The 23,785-nt window shown below is 40.4% G+C and overlaps 1 protein-coding gene across 1 annotated transcript in view; it reads left to right on the top strand.

The window, feature by feature from the left end:
* RAPGEF5 (Rap guanine nucleotide exchange factor 5) overlaps positions 1 to 21,085 on the top strand; it is a 236,998-nt gene extending 215,913 nt beyond the window's left edge. The window contains exons 20-26 of the mRNA XM_075827325.1: positions 1,718 to 1,896; positions 3,166 to 3,256; positions 4,897 to 4,947; positions 6,054 to 6,141; positions 7,046 to 7,110; positions 14,678 to 14,732; positions 20,141 to 21,085. Of these exons, the coding sequence (XP_075683440.1) occupies positions 1,718 to 1,896; positions 3,166 to 3,256; positions 4,897 to 4,947; positions 6,054 to 6,141; positions 7,046 to 7,110; positions 14,678 to 14,732; positions 20,141 to 20,259 (648 nt within the window). The 3' untranslated portion in view covers positions 20,260 to 21,085. The remainder of the gene's footprint in view (positions 1 to 1,717; positions 1,897 to 3,165; positions 3,257 to 4,896; positions 4,948 to 6,053; positions 6,142 to 7,045; positions 7,111 to 14,677; positions 14,733 to 20,140) is intronic.
* The last annotated feature ends 2,700 nt before the right edge of the window (positions 21,086 to 23,785 follow it).

The following is a 23,785-nucleotide window of genomic DNA, read 5'->3' as shown; positions in this document are numbered from 1 at the left end:
AGAGTGATCACTGTGTTATATGTGGTGTTACATAGGACTGCAGGTAACATCTACTACATTATCTGTACTCAGAGAGCTATCACTGTGTTATCTGTGGTGATACATAGGACTGCAGGTAACTATCTGTTCTGTGTATATATGTACCTGCGTGGGTATATTTGGGCCTGTATGTCCATATATTTACCTATGTGTATTTGTATATGACACATTATGTGTGTATACATGCCTCGTGTGTGTGTGTGTGTGTGTGTATATATATATATAATGTATGTATATTTGCCTGTATGTCTAAATATGTGCCTCTATGTATGTATGGTATATATATTCCAGTATGTGCGTGTATGTATATATATATGGTTAATTTTTGGGGTTTGTGGAGGGCAGCAATAGGGAATCCCACACAGGGCGCCATCCAACCTAAGGCCAGCCCTGATTATTATTTATTATATATTTACTAATGCTATGTCAGATTTAGACCAGGCAGTCAGAAAATGTGCTCACACTGATAAATTTGGCACATCTAGCGAGACATGTTAGACACTTTTCTGTTTCTTATACCACCTCTCGGTTGACTTAGCTTACACCAGTTTTATGCGCCACTTCTCGTGTGCGCCACAAAAACTGTCTAAAACAGTTAATAAATGCGGCGCACCGTATGTATGACAGAATTCTGACTCAATTTGAGCCAGAATTCGGGGGCGCATTTTAAATAGTAAGGCTGGGTTCAGACTGTGCGTTTTTTTGTGGCATTTTTTACGTGCTTTGTTTTGGTTTTTTTGGTAGAAAATCTTCAATGTCTTTCAATGGGAGTTCATACACCTGAACAAAAATAACGCATGTTAAAAATGCAACAAAAACGCACGGCATAAATCTGCCCTATTGAACCTATAGATTGTTGATCTTCAGTACAGTTAAGCACATGTGAAATTGTTTATATAATTCTTACTATCCATTGTATTGGACACTAAAGGAAAAGTAATGTGCACTGATCAAAAATAATGGATTCTTTATGATGTTTAGCAAACAATTGCTGCATCTGTGCCCAGCTTAAATCAGGATCAAATAGCCTATACTTCAAGTGATCGAAACAGATCAGCATTTTGCTAAGGTCACGCCCTGACCTATGTGGTCACTTGAAGGATATATATGATATATGAGCAACAATTGAAGCTGGGGATTGCCAACTGGGATTTGTACTTTCATTACAATCGGGGGAGCAATAGGTTAGTTAAACTATTAATCTGTACTATTGTTCAAAGGGCTGGAACACACATTGAAACACACACACACACACACACACACACACACACACACACACACACACACACACACACACACACGTACGTACGTGCCTCAACTCATTAATATTATTTTTTTAATTATTTACATTTGTTGTTGAACCACATTTAGCTAGAGGGATGTTAGAAATGTCATCCAGTATGCTTCTGTTCCTTTTCATATAAATAATTAAAATGATCTAACAATATGATGTCAGAGATGGGCATTGTTTGACATGTTTATATATTTCACTAGTCATTACCCAACATCTATCCAGATGGGGAAGCTAAGCCATAAATCGACTGTTTTTACTTACCGTAAATAGATGAAGCAAATTTGGAAATAATGGTTATGACGAGTAAGAATCCAAGTTCTGAAATAACCATTTGTACAGAATTATATTCTTACCACTTCACATCAACTGTTTATTGTTTTACAGCAAGAGCTGATTTACTTCACCTTCAGCAGACAGGGTAAGGGGGAGAACACCCTAAACCTGAGTCTTCTACTTCAAAGATGTAATGAGGTTCAGCTTTGGGTGGCCACGGAGATTCTCCTCTGCAGCCAGCTTGGAAAACGGGTGCAACTTGTGAAAAAGTTTATCAAGATCGCTGCTCAGTAAGTTGAAAATGCTTGATCACGTGTCCATTCAGTAGGTATGAATTGTTTTTCATTATCCCGGTCTGTAGGAGATCCTGCTGTACACATTATGAAGGAAACTTGTTAAAACTAGTGCAAAAAAATGAAATAAAAATGAAGTTGTTACCTATAGCAACTTCTCAGATTGCTTTTAATCATTTTCCAAGACCATCTGAAGAAAGAGGGTGGAAATCTAATTGGTTGTATAGGCAACTACTCCGCCTCTAAGTCTCCCCCAATGTTTTTGGTTTATGCCGTAACCTTCACTAATTCCTTATGTTCTTGTCAATTGTCTGATCATATTATTCCATAAATTAGTGCTTGATGCAAAAATATTCTTTAAAAAATACTGTAAGGCTGGAGTCACACATTTAGTTTTTGTAGCAGTGTTTTGTGCCAAGGGCATGACTTTTCCTCTATTTGGTGTTTGGCTAAAAAAAAATGCCTGAAAACGGCATGTGTGATTCCAAACTAAAAGGGTTTGTCTAGTATTAAAAAAAGGGACTGCTTTTTTTCCCCCTAGAAACCGTGCCATTCTTGTTCATGGACTGCGTCAGATGTTCCAACTTTGCCCCATTCACTTGAATGGGGATGAGCTGCAGTATCAAACACTGCCCATGGTAAAGACTGGCTCTGTTTTTGAAAAAAAAAAAAGCAGGATCAGGATTTTGTTGCAAGACTCCTGATGGTCCAAATCCCAGGAGCCGGAGCCATTTTTTTTGTATTTAATACTGTATGTAATGTGTGGTTTATAATAAAGTGCTCCGTACATCTTCTATGTCATTTATGACTCGGCAAGTGTTTGCAGGATCGCCTCTTTCTATTTATGATTCTAAGGTTTAACCAGGTTGGAAAGGGCTCCCTGATGATTTACTGTTCTAAGGCTCCGTCCCATAACCTCCAGTTTCATCCGTCAGTAATAATTTATCATCTTTCCCATTACAGACAGTGAAGCAATGCAATATTGTGGTTAAGGGTTTCATCTACTCCCGCAATCTAACAGAAAATTGCATTAGAGGAACTGTAAATCAAGCAGTATATTCAATATATGACTAGACCATCACAGGCAAAACACAGACATTGCCCATTGTTCTGGCTGTGTTAAATATGAATATATCCTTATGTATTAAAGACATACGATCAATATACTTAATGTAAATTTTGAAGAGCAAATTTATTACATAGTAGGGTTGAAAAAAGACATATGTCCAAATTATTACATTGTTATATGTTTGTTTTGTCTCATAGTTGCAAAGCTCAGAGGAATTTGAATTCTTTCTTTGCCATTATAATGGGGTTGAATACGGCATCAGTCAGTCGACTCTCTCAGACCTGGGAGGTAAATTCCTTCATATTTCTTTATTTTTGACTTTTAGAACCTGAGTTTCTGAAAATGAACATACTTCTAGATATAGATGGGTTTCTAATTATGAGGCAAAATATTCAAGTGATCAATATTTGCAGAAAAGCACATTATCAGGCCTGGCTTTAGACAGCATGGGGTCTTGTCATTGATTCTGGTTTCAATGCAGCTCTACCATTCACATATTATTGCCTTACATTTGGGGATGGATTATTAGTCTATTGTCCTCTTCCTGTGCATACCGACAGTACATGGCAGATCACGTTAGAGCTTGCCATAGATCTAACAAAACCCCAATAATATTAATCTTCTGACATTTATTATTTAGCAGAACATTTATAAAAGCAGTATCCATTTAAGGTATTTTGGCACACTATCCAAATTCAGTCCGTTTTAGAAGCAAAATTCTGTATGATTGAAATTTTGCATTTGCCCAAATGGGAAATTATGAGGCCATTATTATTAAGTAATACAGTCTTAGGAAGAATAATTGATGATTGCAAAAATGTATTGATGAAGTCCTCACCTTAGGCCATACCAAGCACATCGTATCAGATCAGCTAATTTGAGATGTATGGCCACTTTAGCTGTTTTAAGTAGGAGAAGTAAGCACTGTAGCTGACAGGAATGCTTTAAGGCAGGGGTGCACAACCTTTTTTGGTCCACGGGCTGCTTCGGCAGATTGTGCTACTTCAAAAGGCCACAATAAAGCTTTGGATGCTTAAAGGGGTATTCCATCTTATATTCACAGGATATCTGCGGTTATTACCTCTGGTGTGACGGCCGCTGGTTGCTGCATCCAGGTCTAGAATAAGTGAAGAAGTGGCTGGGGTTATGGAACTAGCTGAGATAGCTGTGCTACACCATTTCCATAACTCCCATAGAAGGGAAAGAGAGTTACGGAAACAGAGTAGCTCTGCAAGCTCGTCTGTTACCATAATCCCAGCCCCATCTCCAATGATTCTCCACCTTGATGCAGCAGCCAGCGGACGAGGGTCAGGGAACCCCTATTCTGGGGATAGGAGGGGCCCTGTTAGGAGAGGCAGTAAGGGGGAGACACAAGGGGCTCTGTGGGTGGGACGAGACAGAGTAGGTGCCAGGTAGTCTTGGGGGGCAAAGGGGCTGAGAGAAACTAGTAGGGTAAAGCCCGATGGATGGGGCATTGACTCGGCCGTGATGCGACCAAAAACTGCGCTGGCATGATGTTCAATTTGCATGCTCATGGCCAAGTGATGTTGCCGCCAGCCGCATTGTTCTACACACATAGGCACAACGGATCACCTGTGTTTCTGACCAGCAGGGTCGGGGGCTGCAAATGGCGGGCCACGAGTTGTACACCACTACTCTAAGGGATATTTGGGCATCTTTGGCATTTGCCCAGTTGTACCTCCGACACACACACACTTTTGCACATTTCAGCTATCTGTAGAATAACTCAGTTGGATCACTCATAATTTATATTGTTCTCAAAATGTTCTTCTAAGTGAACGGTTACAAACTGGAAGAGGAGATACTTGACATTCATAGCACAAACTCTATTCAGTCTTCAAAGGCAAACTTTTATTGGTCCTGTGCTTTGGGGTAATATTATGTATTCTCTTTCTTTTTATTCCAAGAAAATCCCAGGAAAGTTAAAAAAACTCTTCTCTGAACTTGAAAGCCTGACGGTGAGTTCTTGTCATTTACATGCTACTTGTATTACAGAGTAGATATCTAATATTAATTTAGGAAAGCAGAGATTTTATGCTTTTAAAATAAAACTAAACAAAATAAAGCCCATGTCATAAGATCTGCGCTGTCCAAGAGGAGTTAATGTTGTCATTATGTGCTTGTGGGGAAGAATCATGAAAAAAACAAAACAAGAATCTATGGAACAAAAAGATTGGGAGGCACAATACTGTTTTAGAGGACCAAGAAAATAGTGAGGGCACATAAACACAAGGTTGTAATGGTGCTGAAGAAAGAGAGACTATTGCCACACCCTGGTAAACTGCATGTAAATATACTTCACCATTAGTCACAGCACTCCTCTCACTTCCAAAAGCAGCTCCCATTCCCCTCTTCACCAGTAGTCGAGGCAGAACCCCCTTCTTAGTGATCACAGCAGGAATATTACCCACCCTTTCTCAACAGGCAGTAAAGACCCTATTTCACGCGCCGATCAACGAGACAGCGCTTGTTTGCTCTTGTCACAAGGAGCTATGTATGGGGACGAGCGGTCGTTACACCAATCGCTTGCCCCCATACATTATTATCATGTCGACAGCACGTCTCCCTGTATACACATGGAGATGTGCTGCCTACAACGATAATATTCCCGTTTTTTAAAACGATACGATCAGCAGATCATATCAGATCGTTTGCTCCTTCATCTGCTGATCGTTGCCCTGTTTACACAGGGCAATTATCGGCAATGAGCGTTCTATGAACGATCATTTGCCCGATAATTGGCCCGTGTAAAAGGGCCTTGACCGTAAATCTCCCCAGCTTACCCCACCCAGTAGTCACAGTAAGGTTTCTACCTACTGCCACCCTCCCACTAGTAACAGCAAGGGTTCATAATGGTCACAATTGTTTTCTGACAGGTAACATGATAAATGTACAATTTTTAACCAGTTCTTTTGTTATTACTTATAGAATTATGTGTTATCTTTATGAAACATGCATAGATTTACACATTCATATAGAACATAGAAGTTCACTACGATATTCATATGAGATACACAATTTGCAGACTGGAAACATTGACTCCTGATTCAATAAAATTTTACAGGATCCATCTCTAAATCACAAAGCTTACAGAGATGCTTTCAAGAAAATGAAGCCCCCTAAAATTCCATTTATGCCTTTACTGTTAAAAGGTAAGTTAATTGATTTTACTAATTAAATAGAGCAATTGATTTTATGCGATATATCTACATTACTTCCACTACATTGCGGCAACAGTCAGGAAGCTGATATAGTCATATGATTCTGCACTGGTTATAGAACAGCACACCCATAGGGAAACAAGCACAATATTAAATAACACATCATCCGATGGTGAATAAATGCTTTGAATTTCTCAGATTATGACATAGTATTATTCTTATTCATGCTCATTCATAGTTTCAATTTGAACCTGATATTTTACAAAAACGTGTACAACTGTGGTAACCATGTATATCATTTGTGGCTCAATTATTTCACCATCTTTACTGCTAAAAAGACAGCTGTACCCATGCTGGTTTAAATGCAAATTGCATTCTTGCTTCAGCAGCTTTGAAGCTGTACTGGAGCTCATAAGGATCCCTCGTAATTAAAATTGAAAGCAAAATTTTGCTCTTGTGAATGTTCTATTTATGAATGTTAAATTATATTTCCCACTGACTCATCTGCCTGTCTCACTGAAGAATGCTAAATACTTTAGTAGTTATTAATATATATTGTATGTGTCTTAATATTCATCTGTAGTTTATATACACCAAGTTCTTTCCACCATTACTGCATTGGCAGCATATTTGTCTTGCTAGATTTCCTACTGGATCTATGCTGCTGAATTTCTATGCCATAACAATAACAAGGGAATCTACTTAGTAAGCATTTCTCTTCTAATTAACATCCATATATTCCCACTGGAAGGAAGAACACTATTAATAAGTCCGTACTATACAAAAATGGATTTACAGGAAAAATTTGCCTCTGTGTTAACAAGTGACAACATATAATACACAGTGCTCTGTATATCGGCCCAATGAAAACATAAGCCTCTTATATTTCTTTTAGATGTTACATTCATTCATGAAGGAAACAAAACCTTCTTGGACAACCTTGTCAACTTTGAAAAGCTGGTAAGTTACCAATGCTATTTATGAATGGGTGGAACGCTAGATGGCCATATGTGGAAAGATAGATGTTTTGCGATAGTGAAATGTATAGGGTAGATGACAATGAAGAGTACAATAACATGCATGTCCAAATAAGCCATAAGGGCAATGTCCAACCATTTTTTTTTTAGAGTTACAATGCATCTAAAAGGGGGAAAAAAGCAACTTAGCAAAAAGTCTTCATTAAAAATGTCCGTCCGTTTTGTGTCTACAGATCCTATGCAAAACAATATATTCCCATGGTAACAGACTACAAACAAATCCTACATAGTTTGATCCTGCAATTATAATCCCTTGAATTTACCTCCTACTTTTGCTAACACACATTCATTAAGTTACAAGAATTAGGGGACAGATGGAAGACTGTGTGACTTTAAGATCAGACTACGCAGAGATTGTAGTCTGTTGCCATGGAGACACATGTCCACAGAGTTGTAGACTCAAAAAGGTAGGACAAATTTAATCAAGATTATTTGTAATGTTGCTTTATTTTTTTTATTTTAGTTGCATTGGAGTAAGAAAAAAAAATTGGTTGCATAGGAAGACATACAGACTGACCAAATGTACACAATATTTTTGAGGCAATGCAGAGGTTTAGTCAAGTAAAACTAAAATTGTTTTAATTAAATCGAATACACTTTTCTGTGAAGGTGAACGTCGCAGTAGAATTCTTGTGTGGTTGGTTGGATTGCCAAGTCATCCATTTAATACTAGACTCACATGAAATATACTTCCTGCATGTCTGAAGATCAGGATTACTTTGTGCTTTTATTGCAGATATGCATCCCAGTCCTGTAGCCTCTAAGTTTTTATACTTTTGATTTTATATGCGTGACCTAAAACTTGTCAACCTCTTAAAACCATTCTGACTACTAAAGCCAACAAGACGCCTCAGTGTGTCAGACGTGTCTTGTGAGCGTTTCCTTATAAGCACAATAACTACAATAAATAACATATGTGGGGAATTTGTACATTCTATATGAATAACATCCATATTTGTACATAATAGTACATCTTGTGTTAAAGCGCTGCAAATAGTTTCTTAAACCAATGTAGGAATAGAGAAAGCACTGCTATGAACATAGTAAGCAAAAATGATGCTTAAATCTCATAGATGCAACCGCTGATGTTGTCATCTTTGTGATATTATAAAGGTGCTGGTTTTAATCTGCAGGGAAATTAACATTTTTAAAAGGGATCATCCCTAAAATCACTTTTAGGTGATGTATAAAAGATGACAGAAAAGTTAGATCAATGCAATTCGCTATTATTTTCGGTAAAACCTGACAGAAACCAGTAAAGGCAGAAATTTCCGTCAGCTGCCGGTTCCGGCGCTTCCGGTATTTCCGTTGTTCTTCTCCTCTGGCAAAGCAGAACAACGGAAAGCCAAAACGCAGTTGTGAACTGAGCCTTGTTTAGATTGTGTTTGTCTTTAATTGTAGAATGAGCCTTTTTTTCTCCAGACGGAGGGAGTGCCCCCTTGTTTTTTCAGGAGGTTTTACATGGAACAGGATTTCACCATATTTTCTGTATGTGCCATTAATATATTTATATAAATTAATCATGTTGCCCCTTAGTCGTCTTTTTTCAAGGCTAAATATGTTTAATTTTTTTAATCTTTCCTCATAACTTAGATTCTCCATGCCCCTTATTAGCTTCGTTGCTCTTCTTTGTATTTTCTTTCTCAACTCCAGGAAATCCTTTCTATTAACTGGAGCCCAGAACTGAACTGCATATTCTAGATGAGGCCGCACTAATGCTTTGTAAAGTGGTAATATTACATCCCTGTCCCACGAGTCCAATACACGACAATATCTTGCTGGCCTTTGAAGCAGCTGATTGACATTGCATGCTGTTATTTAGTTTATGATTTACAAGTACACCCAGATCCTTCTCAACAAGTGACTCCCCCAGTGTAGCTCCCTCTAGGAAATATGATTCATGCAGGTTGTTGGTACCCAGGTGCATAACTTTACATTTATCTACATTAAACTTCATTTGCCAAGTGGACGCCCAAACACTTAGTTTGTTTAAATCCGCTTTTAATTCACGAACATCTTCCATAGTCTGAACTATATTACATAGCTTGGTGTCATCTGCAAAAATAGAAATAGTGCTATTAATCCCATCCTCTATATCATTAATAAATAAGTTGAATAATAGTGGTCCCAGCACAGAACCCTGGGGTACACCACTTATTACCAGGGACCATTCAGAGTAGGAATCATTGACCACAACTCTCTAGATACGGTCCTTGAGCCAATTCTCAATCCAATTACAAACTATACTTTCTAAACCTATAGTCCTTAATTTACCCATTAGACGTCTATGAGGGACAGTGTCAAATGCCTTTGCAAAGTCCAAAAACACTATATCCACAGCGGCCCCTCTGTCTAGGCTTCTGCTCACCTCTTCATAAAAACAAATCAGGTTGGTTTGACAACGTCTGTCCTTAGTAAAACCGTGCTGGCTATCACTTATGATACTATTTTTTTGTCACATAATCCTGTATATAGTCCCTTAATAGCCCCTCAAACATTTTCCCCACAATGGATGTTAAGCTTACTGGTCTATAATTACCCTGGGAAAACCTAGAGCCCTTTTGCCCTGCGCCAGTCCCTTGGCACTATACCAGTCACTAGAGAATCTCTAAATATTATGAAGAGGGGGACAGAAATAACTGAACTAAGCTCTTTAAGAACTCTAGGGTGTAACCCATCTGGTCCCAGGGCCTTGTGTACATTTATTTTATTTAATTTCAGCTTGGACCATATCTACCATTCAGCCAATTCAGTATATCAACTGATATATTAACAGCACTGGCACCAGCTACATCAGCTGCTCTTTCTTCTGTTGTATATACAGAGCTAAAGAACCCATTTAGTAACTCTGCCTTCCCTTGATCCCCTGTTACCAACTCCTCATTACCACTATCTAGGGGTCCTACATTTTCAGACCTTGGCTTTTTTGCATTTATATACTTGAAGAATTTTTGGGGATTTGTTCTACTATCGTATAAAATCGTGGGTGTGTGTTTCAGCGACGGTCCGTCGTCTTCACCAGGCCATCAGCCTGGCTGGCTGCTGAGTGTGGGAGACGGGTCCGCACTCCTCTTCTGCGTGCCATAAAGGGACAGGCTATATGCTTTTTATTTAGTCCTCTTATTCATAAAGAATAAGACGGCTTTCCAATGTTTTTAAAAAAAAGCTCCCTCTCTCCCTCCCTACAGCTATCGCTGTTCAGAGCGCTGCTCCATGTAAACACTGCAGCGGCGCTCAGGTCCACACATGTCCCCCCTCTTTTTATTTTCTATCTGTCACACCCGTACATTGCACAAAGTGTGTCCCCACTGCGTCTTTTGAGTAAGAGAAGGGGGCATGTATGAAACTGAGCCGCTCTCAGGTCAGCGTACGCTGGGGGGGGGGGGGGGTTCTATTTGGTTTTTTTTAACATTGGAAAGCCCTCTCTTTCCAACTGAATAAGTAGGCTAAATCAAATGCATATAGCCTGAAGAATCAGCAGTTACTCCTGTGAAGCTCCACAATTGGCGAATTAATCTAATCAGAATAATCGAAGACTTCCTCTATTCCGATACATGTATTGTTTTATAATCCTAATTAAACTTCTGCAGACTAAGCAATCTGTCGTGAAAGATTTTACATATTTATGGATTTAGTGCCTGTGAGTGGTGTTGGCCATATACTGGATGTTCCTGCACAGCATTGTGACTGTGTCTTTCATCTTTTCTGTAATCTCGCAGCCTCTGGCACAGGTTTCAGTTAGATATAGAAGGCTTTCTTTTCAGCACATTAGTAGTAAACAGGGTGTATTTTTAGCTGTGATTGTAGATCTATTTGTTGAAATGTCTCAGTATTGTCTAAGCAGCACGTTGCTGTGATATGGCTCATTAGTTTGTCTAACCCCCCTTGAGTTTTCTATGCAAAAATCCACCTTGTGTTCTTCTCCTTCTGGGCTAAATCGAAGCGGCTGGAAGATTGATCATCAGGAAATCATTTCCTGCTTGTGGCGCTTTCTATTGTTTTGATTCTCAGTAGCAGTAAACAAACACGTGCCAGCCTTGTCTCCAGCTCTCATGTCTTGCTTTTCTGATGGGAGGAATATACGTTGTCAACATGTTGTAAACGGCATCAATCCTTCAGCTTTTGATTGTCTTCTGTTTTTATACATTGTGTCCATTGTTTTGCCTCTGCTGTAGTAGCAGCTTTGTTCCTGATCAGGAAGAAAATTGACATTTGAGTGGTGTATACATGTGACCTCAATTCCAGATTTCGGCAAAACAACGATGTTCAACCTCACATTGACTTTTGGAGAAATGTTTTTTGGGATCGACTGTTCTGTATTGTGTTTATTAAATTATGATTCACTTCTGCCTTTTAATCTCTCAAATACAAAGTGTCCTTACATAATAAGAGAGACAAAAAGTAAGTCCTACTCTTTTCATTTGACTCTTATCTGGATTTTGGAGAAATACAAGTGGGCACAGAAAGCAGTGTACGTAATACATAGCACTGTTTGCCACCAAAACCGTTAGGCCTGATTCAGACGAATGAGTGCAATCTCGAACGTAAGAAACAGACGTTTTTCACATCCGAGTCACACTTGTGTGGGACCCATTTTCATAGATCCCTCATAGACTTGAGTCTATTGAGGGATCCGTGATAATGGATGAAAATAGGACAGGGCCCTTCACACGGTCCATTAAAACAACGGCCGTGTTAACAGTCCCATTGAAATACATGCGTCCGTGTGTCGGCCATTAAAAAAAAGGCAGGTATTACAGCTCACAATGCAGGACACTTTCTGGTTTGCTGGACATTGCGACGTTCACTTGCATACGGAGGAATTTCCCTACTTTTTCCAAGTAATACATGTACTAAGATTGGCAACATAAGAAGGTTTATACTGCTGTACACCTTAAATAGCTAGCAGTCTTAGCGGTTTGAGGAGCACAAAAGGCTTTACAGACTCCCTTTAAGGCCTCATTCACACGGCAGGGTTTCCCGGCCGGGTGCCGGCCGTTCATAAATCGGCCGGCACCCGGCTGCATTAGGAATAATAGACCCCTAATGGGGCTATTCACACGACCGATTTTTGATGGCCGGGAAAACCGGCCGTCAAAAAATGGGACATGCTCTATCTTCGCCCGGGTACCCGGCCGCCCGGCTCCCATAGAAGTCTATGGGGCCGGGTAATACACGGCCATCACCGGGATGCGTCCTGAGTGATGGCCGGGTTTTCCGGAGCTTGCGCTCTATCTCCTCCTCCTCACAGCGCAGAGTGCATGTGAGGAGGAGTTGATGCCATTCTGACGAACGGCATCGCTGTACACTGTGTGGCAGGGCCGGGGTGTACAGCAGGTGGAAGGGAGCGCTGCGCTGGCTCCCTTCCCCTGCTTGAAAAGCACCCTGGCCCGGCGACAGCTTCGATGGCACCGCTAGCAGCTGCTGCTGCGGCTGCTACTACTGTAGCGACGCCACTATAGCAGAGCGGGGAGGTATCTCCCCGCTCTGCTATGTGCTAGCCGCACTTTAGCACCTTGAAGGAGCGGAATCCCCGTGTGTTCGGGGATTCCGCTCCTGGACAGAGCGCTTGATGTCCCTGTCCATATCTGGGCAGTGACATCAGGGGAAACTCCTGAAGCGGAATCCCCGAATACATGGGGATTCCCCTTCAGGAGTTGCCGCTGATGTCACTGTCCGGATCTGCCCGGCCCGGCACGGATTCAAAACTTAATGCAAACCGGCCGGGCAAAATGGCAGATTTTACCGGCCGACACGCGGGCTCGGGAACGACCCGGTCGTGTGAATCCCGCCTTAAGCAGTAAATCTCCCTCCATGATTGTAGGAAAGCTGTCGGGCGACTTACTGACGTCGGCATATTATGTAATGACCAACATTGTATTTAGTACCTAATTTGTTAGGAAAATTCGAGTCTGGCGTCAGCCCTACTGCTATATTTTGCCTGTCTATATGGAAGTACAGAAGTTAACCTCCATTAGTTTCTTCTGCAATGAGAAGAGATGGTGCCATTTTGGATGATCAAGGTAAACACTTTGTATGAATTATCCTCTACTGCCATGCGTGTCCATGTTCTTCTCCAGTCTTTTATTTAAAAATCACTACAAATGGTCAACAGAATAGACTTTTATGTTACAAATATCAATAAATCATGAAATAATGTGGATGTAAATATGCAGTTGTTACCAGACTGACACTTTTGGAGAAATATTATATTTATTAATGGAGTTTGTGCCACCATTTACTCAATAAGGACTTTTCAGGCACAGACTGAAGAGGGGTTTGGGACAAAAGTAAGGTCCGTCCCTCCAAAAAAAACAACATATTGGGAAATCTAACATTTACTGACTATACATGGATGGAGTAGATTAGTCTGTCTGAGAGTGGATGTCTGGGAGTCTCGTTTTGGCATACATTTGACCAGTATACGTCACAATACAAGCATCTCAACTGTATTAAAAAGTGCAGTAGACTACTCTTTTCAATACAAATGTATACAAAAAAAGTATACAGTGCGGTATCAATTTTTTTTTATAGGGGACAATGGCAGACATGCCACTGTAGAGGAATATACTTGCATATGTCTGTGGCATGTGTCCAGGGGATGTTTCAACCTCCCCACCGAATATAATCCACAGACATTGTGTAAACCTAGCCTTATTGCTTTAATATGAAGACATGCCATTTGGAGATTGGGCAAATCGCCTTTCTATTCAGAAAATGGGAAGCAATGATGACTGGCCCCTAGCTGAAGGTCATTTATAATATCCAATGAAGGGCACAAATGTGTTGCCTGTCCTTCGCGACAGGACTGAACTTGGACCATGGCAATGAATGTGTAAAAGAGATGGCAATTGGAGCATCAGACATTGCTGCATGTTGGCAGAGAATTATCTGTTTCCAACACATGGCGATTTAACCAGCGTAATCCCTATAGTTTTCCAAGTAGCACCCGTTACTGACCATTATGTTTATATTAATCACATAGAGCACAGCGTGTGTTACTCCAAGAATAGTTCCACCTCTACAGCTGTGTGGCCCAGATAAAGAGCCACCAGGCTGTGCGAGAGCGGGAACGAGTAAATTCCTTATTATATGAGAACTGCTGAGTACTAACAAGTCATTCTGCTCCAAATATATCATTCGTAGCCTGGTCACTGACTAGTTGCATTGATAAACTATAGAGCAGTGCTGTCACATACGGGATGGAAAGACGTATCAGCTAATCCAAAGAATAAATAATGCCTCACTTCTTGACTTCTATGCTCTGCGACAAAAATACCTCAAGATTGTAATAATTATGGTAATTTGTAAGACAAGTATTTCTTAAGTGACAGTGCTGTGATAATCCCTCAAAAACAGAAAATCTTCATTACTTTAAGAATTTAGGACTAGACTGCAGGCTGGGGATTTATATTAAGTGTACATTTACATATTAATGGCCTGACAGATTTTGGTACATTGTACTGACAGTACTTTCTCCTTTTTTTCAGCACATGATAGCCGACACAGTGAGATCACTGAGATATTGTCGGAATAACCAGTTTGGTAAGTGAAAAAGTGGTGATACAATAACAAAATATTAAATACTGAATTTGCTAGTTGCATTATGACAGAATTAATTTGATATATATTACTCCAGATTTGATAATCCAGAAAGTATGATAATCTGATTACACACTGTTTAACGGCACCAAGGTTAGTAAATGTGCCCAAGTTAGCTGCACGTACCACTGAGTGTCCTCACTATATTTCTTATGCTCAAAAGAGGACATTTCATCCAAAACAAAACATCAACATGAAACATGAGAACAGACTCGCATTTTTGCTTACATTGCATTTTATATATTCAAAAATTGTAGTCATCGATTAATAAATATTCTGTTTTTAATACAATAATTGGAGTGGTATCCCGCTTTATTTTCTGCTGCCCTCCTGCACTGACAAACAACTCTTCTACATCTGTGTTCTATCAATTAGCAGTAGAGTAGACCTCTCCTTGTTAAAGGGGTTTTTTCGAGATCCCCCTAAAAAAATAGACAAAACTACACTCCTCAACAATAAAATTGCAACACTAAGAAGGTAAAGTTTTGGAATTGTGAAAATCACAGTGTCGATAGACATGTTAATGATATGCAAATGATAAAAACAATATTCCAAACATCTAGATTTATTCAGTATCGAGTATGAGCACCACATGCAGAAATACACGCACTTACATGCCTTGGCATGCTATAAATGAGGTTATTAATTGTTATCTGTGCAATGTTATGCCACGCGGAATGCATTTGGGCACGCAAATCATCAAGATTGGCTTCTGGCAGCTCCCTTTGCAATTGCTGACCAATGACGTCCCAGATGTGTTTGATGGGAGACAAATCCGAAGAAGCTGCAGGCCATGGTAGCACTTTTAGTCCACGCAGGCTGCTCACAGAAGCACGAGCAACATGCAGCCTGGCGTTGTCCCGTTGAAAAACAGCTACTGGAACACATTTGGACAAATGGCCGTACTACTGGTTCCACGACCAAATCAATGTAATGCTGAGTTAGTGTACCCTAAATGACGACAAAAGGGGTCCGGCTACAATACATTATGCCACTCCACACCATAATCCCGTTAGTAGGACCAGTGTGACGTTCCTTTGTGAAGGCCTCTTCATGGCGTAGCCCACGTGGTCTCCAGACGAATCTCCGGCTATAATTGCATCCGAGACAAAAGCGGGACTCATCACTGAAGAGGAAAGACCTCCATTCCAGCCTTCATTGCTGTCTTACTGTGCACCATGATAGCCTTTGAGAGTGGTGACGTGTGGTCAATGGAACATCTGTAGCTGGATGTCCGGCTTGTAGCCCAATGTCTTCGGATGATTTGTGTCGACACTGGTTGTCGCCTTAGGCTTGGGATGTGATGTCCAATTTCACTTGCAGTACAGAATGGATCACTATGCGCCATTCTTACAATCAGATGATCCGCCCGTGCAGAGGTTCGCCTCCGCGAACCTCTTGCGGTCATTCCTGTTTGTTGTTGCTCTCCCAACCTCCAGGACACACAACGTTGTACAGTGCTACATCTTGGCCTAGGCGTGTAGCGATCTGCCGAAGTGATAAAACAAGGTCTCTCAGTTCAAGGATTCTGTCCCTCTCAGTTTGCAAGAAGTGACGATAACTGGCACGTTGACATACAGAACGTATTGCACAATCATCCCACACTACTTGATCTGATTTTTGAGGTTTCATGTGATTAAAAACTTTGCTTTCAATATGGCTTTTATGCCTCCCCACATGCCACAGATTGGAGCTATGTGCTTGAAAATCCGATAATTTGCAGATCTTAGCTACTTCCTCGATTTGTATAACCCTACGGCTTGTCTTTCTTGGTTTTGCAATTTCAATGTTGAGAAGTGTAGCTTGCCTACTTATCTGATGACAGCATTTCTTCTAAAAAGATTGGTATTTACTACTACATGTTCCTGGTGCGCACCATTTGTTGACATGGTGTGTTTGTTTACTTAACTTTCTGCTGGGACTTCATTTCCCAGAAGGCTTTGCACTGGCTAAACATATCATAGCATGCACTGATAAATCTCTATTAGAGAGTGCATCGGGAAAATAAACGCCCCTGAAACAAAACGTCCCTTGTGACGTACCGTATGCTCGGCTAGGACTATTGGCTCCAAGCCCATGTGACCCGTGCCACTAGAGGCAGAAGAAAATGTTTCGTTACATGACGTGTGAGGATAGCCAAAATCGGGGGCACTTTTTTAATCCTAATTAAAGCTCAATGTTAGGCCTCGTTTACACCAGCGTGATATACGTGCGTGCGACGCGCGTGCTTTTCACGCGTGTCGTACGCACCTATATTAGTCTATGGGGCAGTGCAGACAGTCCGTGAGTTTTGCTCAGCGTGAGTCCGCTGAAAAAAAACTCACGACATGTCCTATCTTTGTGCGCTGTTCGCGCATCACGCACCCATTGAAGTCAATAAGTGCGTGAAAACCACGCATGCCGCACAGAAGCACTTCCGTGGGACGAGCGTGATTCGTGCAACAGCTGTCAAACTCTGAACGTGCTTTTCTGTTTACAAACATCCAAACGGAGTGTCATAATGATGGCGGCTGCGCAAAAATCACGCTGCCGCGCATCATACGCTGATGACACACGGAGTTGTTATGTGCCTTTTGCACACGCAAAACGCAGCGTTTTTTGCGTGCGCAAAACGCACACGCTTGTGTAAATCAGGCCTTAGTGTGAAGTACACCTTAGGTTGATTTACAATATAAAAATGTATCTTGAAAAACCCCTTTAAGCCTTATTATGTTCTTAAGCAACAAGATGATAAATTGCTATTAAAAGGAAACACTAAACCTAAAGTGAAGGTTAGTTTTTAAAACAACACTCTTAAACCTATACTCAAATAAAGTTTATTACTTATGAGAGGTATTCAGTTCAAACCTATTATGAATGCTTTCCATGAATTCAGATAAGTCTATGAAAAACACTTGTTAGGTGGACAGAATGATAGTAAGGGTTGTCTCATCATAGACATTGGTGGCATATTGCTAGTAGCAGTGCCGGGAAGGCATCTTCATCCTCTGGCAGCTCCGTTCTGTATTTCCCAGCGGCCACATGGACGGCCTTTATAATTAATGAGATTCGCCACCATTGTCTATGATGAGACTACCCCCTTCAGACCCTCCTTAGGTACAACAAATGATATGCTAGTTATAATAGTGTTCAAACTGTAGGAATATTAATAGAGGGAATTTAATGGTATAAAGTGCTGAGCTGACTTCCAGACCTATCCTGCTTGCTGAAATCATCTACATAATTAGTATTTTTATTATTATATTTTATTTCCATTTTACAAAGTACATAAAAACAGCACAAAACTGAGAGTTTCCATCCGCTGAAGTAGGACATCACACATCTGTAGTTTCAGGGACATTGTGCGTAGAGGGGAGAATTGTAAAGGGCAGTGAGTGAAAATAGAAGCCCTGAAGGCATAATATCACCAATGTGAATGTTATGAAGACATTAGACTAATTCGCCAGCTCCTCCGAAGACCTTTTTAACTGTTTCAATACCCGAGGGATTCTCACAATATTTAACTACTGTGGGTATCTGGGAAAACGTGCTAAAAACACTTATCCAGACAGGCAGCCACTAACAAAGAAAGCCAATGACCTCCAGGCCTGATGCATATTATGTCTTTGATTATGTACAGAACACTACACAGAAATCAGCGAGATGGAAACAGTGTGGGCTGAATGTGCAGAACTCATATCATTTACATGCCAGTGGAAGAGAAACATTTAATCTTGTCTAAACCCCAAAAAGCCAGTAATCGCCCTTTAGAAATCCTCTTGCAAATATTTTATTTAGTTGATCCAACTTAAAAAACAAAAGCAATTAAAGAGCTGAATGAATTTTAGCAGGATGCCAGTCATGCTGTAAATTGCTAAATTCCTAAAACCTCCTTCCCCCAAAGACAGACTGTGGGGGTATCTGAACCGTTCCAAGCCTACAGAAAATTGTATTTTCTTTCAGTAGATAAATAAAATGATTGTAAATATAGAAGAGAAATTTTATTATTATATTAGGACAACCAATAAAAGAAAAATGTTAACTTTTAAGGATATTTTTAATTTTCCAGTCTTCTGACATCATTTAGAATATATCAAACGGACTTCCTTGTGCTGACACCTCCACCGATTCCCTAAAAGGGTCATTTTGTACGGTAAATGGCCGGGCTCTAATAGGAGGTTTCTGTACTTGGGATTGTCCAATCATGATCCAGTGGTATGATAGTTACATGTGAATTCAGTAATGCTATTTTCGCATATACATGGCTATTATACCATTGACTTCAGTAGCTTTTTATACACGGCCATTGGGGGAGGGGTCTGGCTGTTTACTGACTTATTTATTTATTTTGAGCAATGAATTGTCAGGAGATAAAAAAATTGGAAACCTTTTAACAGCTTCTAGTTTTTCGCATGTATATGTAAATATTTTATTCAAAGAGGCAGCTTTGAAACATATTTATATCTCTTCCCTGATATTTGTGCTCTCAGGATAATTCCCTGTAAATATTTAAAATTACACTGACAAAAGGTTAAAGTCTAGTGCATCCCACCAGCAAGGTCTCACGTACATGGTCCGTGCTGATCAGGGAATCCACAGGGGTCTTCTGGTAGGCTGTTAATATACTCTGTCTGCACATACAGGTTACAAGCAGCGGCTGTCATTAAGGGCTCATTCAGACGAGTGTGAATCTCATCCGTGTGCTGTTCGTGGAAATCACTCACAGCACACGGACCCATTGATTTCAATGGGGCTGTTCACACATGCGTGAGTGACCGTTGCGTGAAACTCACAGCATGTCCTATATTGGTGCGTTTTCATGCACCTACTCGCCCATTGTAGTCAATGGCTGCATGAAAACCACGCACAGCACACAGATGCACATCCGTGTTGTGTGTGTGTGATTTGCGCATCAATTCCATTGAAAACGAAAAAAGTGCTTTGCGAGTGCGTGAAAAACACATGCCACTCGCAAAGCACACTGATGCAATAACGCAACGCACATGGACAGACTTACGTGCGTTTTTTACGCGCGTAAACCTGTCACTCTCGTGTGAATGAAGCCTAACCACCTGGGAACGAGAGATAGCGGATAAAATAGAGATAACAGTGAATTATTCCTTATACAGTATCCAGGTGGGTCATGACAACTGCTGCCTGCGATCTGAGTATACAAGCCGGCTGCAGGAGCGGCCTACCGGAAGACATGGATCCCCCGATCAGTGGGGACTACGTAGGTGAGATTATGAAGGTGGGGTGGGGATCTCTACTCTCAGAGCAGATTTTTATATATGTAATAAATTATACTATTTCTTATTTTTATTATAAATTGTATTTATGTTTTCGTCTTTTGCTTTTTTTTTCTCTCATAGCCAACGACCTTCCCCAGAAAGAGCACCAGGAGGCAAAGTTTTACACAAATCACTTGCTTGTGACTGACAACCAGCAGACTCTCTTTGAGCTATCGCATAGGATAGAGCCGCGGGTGTAGACACATACCCAGTCTGGACTGAATGACTGCTGATGCCAAGCATGTAGCTTTACAAGGACAATATTTTTACTGAGTTTTATCAGTAGTGGACAGAAACCTAAATGAGCATGGAAGAGATGGAGAATGAAGCAGCCCTGGTCTCTCTCCAAGAAAAGGAGGACGCTTCTGGAAATTCAGTTAGCTTGGTTTCTGCATTAAGTAAGAACACGCAGCTTAACTGTTTCTTTTGAGAAGCTTATTATACTCCTGCATTTACAGCTGATGTAATGTCTGCACCTTTTGGTTGGGTAGAACTGGTGCCAGGGTGCATCATGATACCCCCACAGCTTCTCCTGAAGTCCTGCACTTATTTTTCAGCTCAATGTCCTCATGTATGTCCCGCAGAACATTCAAAAAAGGTGGTGTGTCCCACATAACTGCTCCTTAACAATCGAACTTGCCCAAAATGTGAGATTCCAAAGGTTTGCAAAAGAAAGGGAACACGACGCGGCAGGAAGAATGATTACATTAGCTCATCAAGCTGCATTTATTAATATTCTTCATAGCTGCAGCAGCAGAGGTGAGATGAGGGCAGTGACGGCATCAAGACAACATTTGTAAACTGTTTTTGTGGCTGGTCACTAATAGCACCTTGGACGGATATAATGGGTCCTGGATTTGCCCTGTTCCATTCTGTATCTTACAATTTGTTTTGTAATGCCTCTGCTGTATTTCGCATCCTGCTTTGACATTTGTTACTGCCAGTTTACTGCTGCTGGATAGTGAAGGTCCTGCCATATTTCAGTCTTTGAACAAAATGTGCAAAAATAAATTTCTAATTGGGTTACCCGTATAATCTCATTTGTCAGTGTTACGCACTGGAACTTGTACTAGGTGAGGCTTCCCGAGTCATCCTGTATCAGATCTGGGTGGGAAAGTGACCTGGCGCTAACTTTCCAGAAAAAAAAATTAGCAGATTAAGTTGTCATTCATGATTGGGTACAAGGTTTACAGGGGGGATGGGATTAATATGTCATTGTGCAGTTCGTGGCTGCTCTTGGGGCTGACTTAATATTCGTTAAGAAGAATAAGATATTACAGAAATAGACAATTTCATGATTTATTGAGCATGAAATAAAACAAGATAAAACAGTTCTCAATATAAAATAGAAGTGAGTTTCTAAATATTAATAAAGAAAGAAAACAGCATTTTCCTACTAACTTATTCTGCCTACAGGTATTAATGAAACTCTATTTGTACGTGTCTGTAAATGTATTATTTGTACATAGAATAACAGATGACTTCTACATGGGAGCATTAGGATAACATTGCTTTGTAGTTTGTAAAGGAATCCTTCAATAGATAATTTGCTTATATTGTGTCACATACATTTTGTTACTATGGCATATGCTAGAACCAGTGTAAACCTTCTGTAGGAGAATAGACTGCAGTCATTGTGCCATAGCTGACTGTCCTCACAGGTAAAGACATTGATACCCTCTAGACACAGGTGGATCATATTCTTATAATCGTCCTAAAAATGTCATTGGATTAGCAAAGAATCATGTCTTTCAACATGGCACAGTATATTATTCAGTCGCTAAAGTCAAAAACGTAAAAATTCCACTTTTTGACAGTGACATGGAGCTCTACAAGCTCCCAAAGTTTAATTTACCTGGATGGAGAACCCCTGGTGTCCCCTACTAGGCTGCAACTAAAGCCTTTGCTGCCATAACAATAGAGCAGTGCTGTCCTGACCCACTTCGGCAGAGGAAACAGAATCACAGTTTCTGTTATAATTTACGCCAATTTTTGACATAAATTATAGTCGGACCCCTTCTGCTAAGCCTGCTAACATTTAAAGTGGCGTGAGTGTTGTAAAAGTGAAAAAAATTTCATATTTTGTCGCAACACAGGCATGCGGGAAATTTGTGACTTTTTTATGATACTTAAGTGGTGTAAACCCTTGGAATGTTTCACCCCCAAAGACTTTACACTGTAATAGTATGGAGCACATATAAACACCATGTACTGGCTGATTTTTTTTTTATGATCGGAGTATCCAATAGGCATCCAGCACACGCAACCGAAATGCTGCAGAATTTCCGTCCAGAATTTCTGGTCAGAGAATTCTGCAGCATTTAAAGGGAATGTGTTGCCAGAAAAACATGTTGTTTTTTTTTAAATTAAACATTTAGTGTGTGGGTGATTAAACATTGTTCAAATTTTTTTTATTTTTTTCACGAGTCAGGTAATATTATAAATTAATTCTAATTTATAATATTTCCCATTTCTGGTCACTAGATGGAGCTATTCCCAAAATTGCAGCATTGCAAAATTGGGTGAAAAGCCCTCGCTCTAGTGAGCTCTCAGCATCCCCCCCTCCTTTATCCTGGCTAGTGCCGGGATAAACGAGGGGTTTGAACGGTGTAACCTCCTACACTGTGTGTCGCCATTTGTTGAGCTAACACACAGTGTAGTAGGTTTACATACAGTAGTAAACACACACAAACACGGAACATACATTGAAATCTCTTACCTGCTCCTGCCGCCGCGGCTCCCTCCGGCCCGTCCGCTCCGTCTGCTGCCGCTGGTCCAAGTGCACAAGTCCGGAAGCCGCGACCGGAAGTAGTAATATTACTGTCCGGCCGCAACTTCCGGTCCACAGGAAAATGGCGCCGGACGGCGCCAATTTCAAATTGGACTGTGTGGGAGTGGCGCATGCGCAGTTCCCACACAGACGCCGTACACACAAGTGAATGGGAAGGGAGCCGTTCGCAGTCCCTATGGGACTGTGGCTGCCGTATTCCATGTCTGTATGTGTCGTTAATCGACACATACAGAAATGGAACAAAAAATGGCAGCCCCCATAGGGAAGAAAAAGTGTAAAAATAAGAAAAAGTAAAACACAAACACACAAATAAATATAAACGTTTTTAATAAAGCACTAACATCTTTAACATATAAAAAAATAATTTGTGATGACACTGTTCCTTTAAGGCAACATAAATGTACACGCTGCAGATTAAGAATCCATACCGCAGGTCATTTTCCGCACTTGTTTTCACTGGGCCAGCTGCAAATTAAAAAGGGGTTTGTCAAGATGAGACACATTTGATACATTTTAATTACAGTTTGAGAGTTCAGTTGATAGAATCCAATTGTTCTTGTACAGTAGTGTTCAAAAAAATAGCAGTCCAACATCATTAACCTGATAAATCAATGTTTTTGGTAGGAGGGATATTTTTACATAGCAAATAATTGACTTGTAGAGTAGTAGAAAAGAACAGAGACAACAATTAGGACATGCATGTCGCTCATTCTGAGTAACTGAATCAATTATAGGGGCTTGTTCAAAATAATAGCAGTAAGGAGTTAAATTGTTGAAGTCCTTCATTCTGTGGAATAACAGGTGTCAATTTTGGCCCTGGAGGGTGGCAAATGTTGCACATGTTGGTTATAGTGCATTTCCTTCTAAAATACTGGGGAAAATGGGTCGTTCCAGACATTGTTCTGATGAAAAACATACTTTGATTTAAAAAGTTG

This window comes from Rhinoderma darwinii, chromosome 5 (assembly GCF_050947455.1).
Source record: "Rhinoderma darwinii isolate aRhiDar2 chromosome 5, aRhiDar2.hap1, whole genome shotgun sequence".
Classification (NCBI taxonomy): domain Eukaryota; kingdom Metazoa; phylum Chordata; class Amphibia; order Anura; family Rhinodermatidae; genus Rhinoderma; species Rhinoderma darwinii.
The sequence above is the reverse complement of the archived record's forward strand: the minus strand, read 5'-3'. Positions and strand labels throughout refer to the sequence as shown.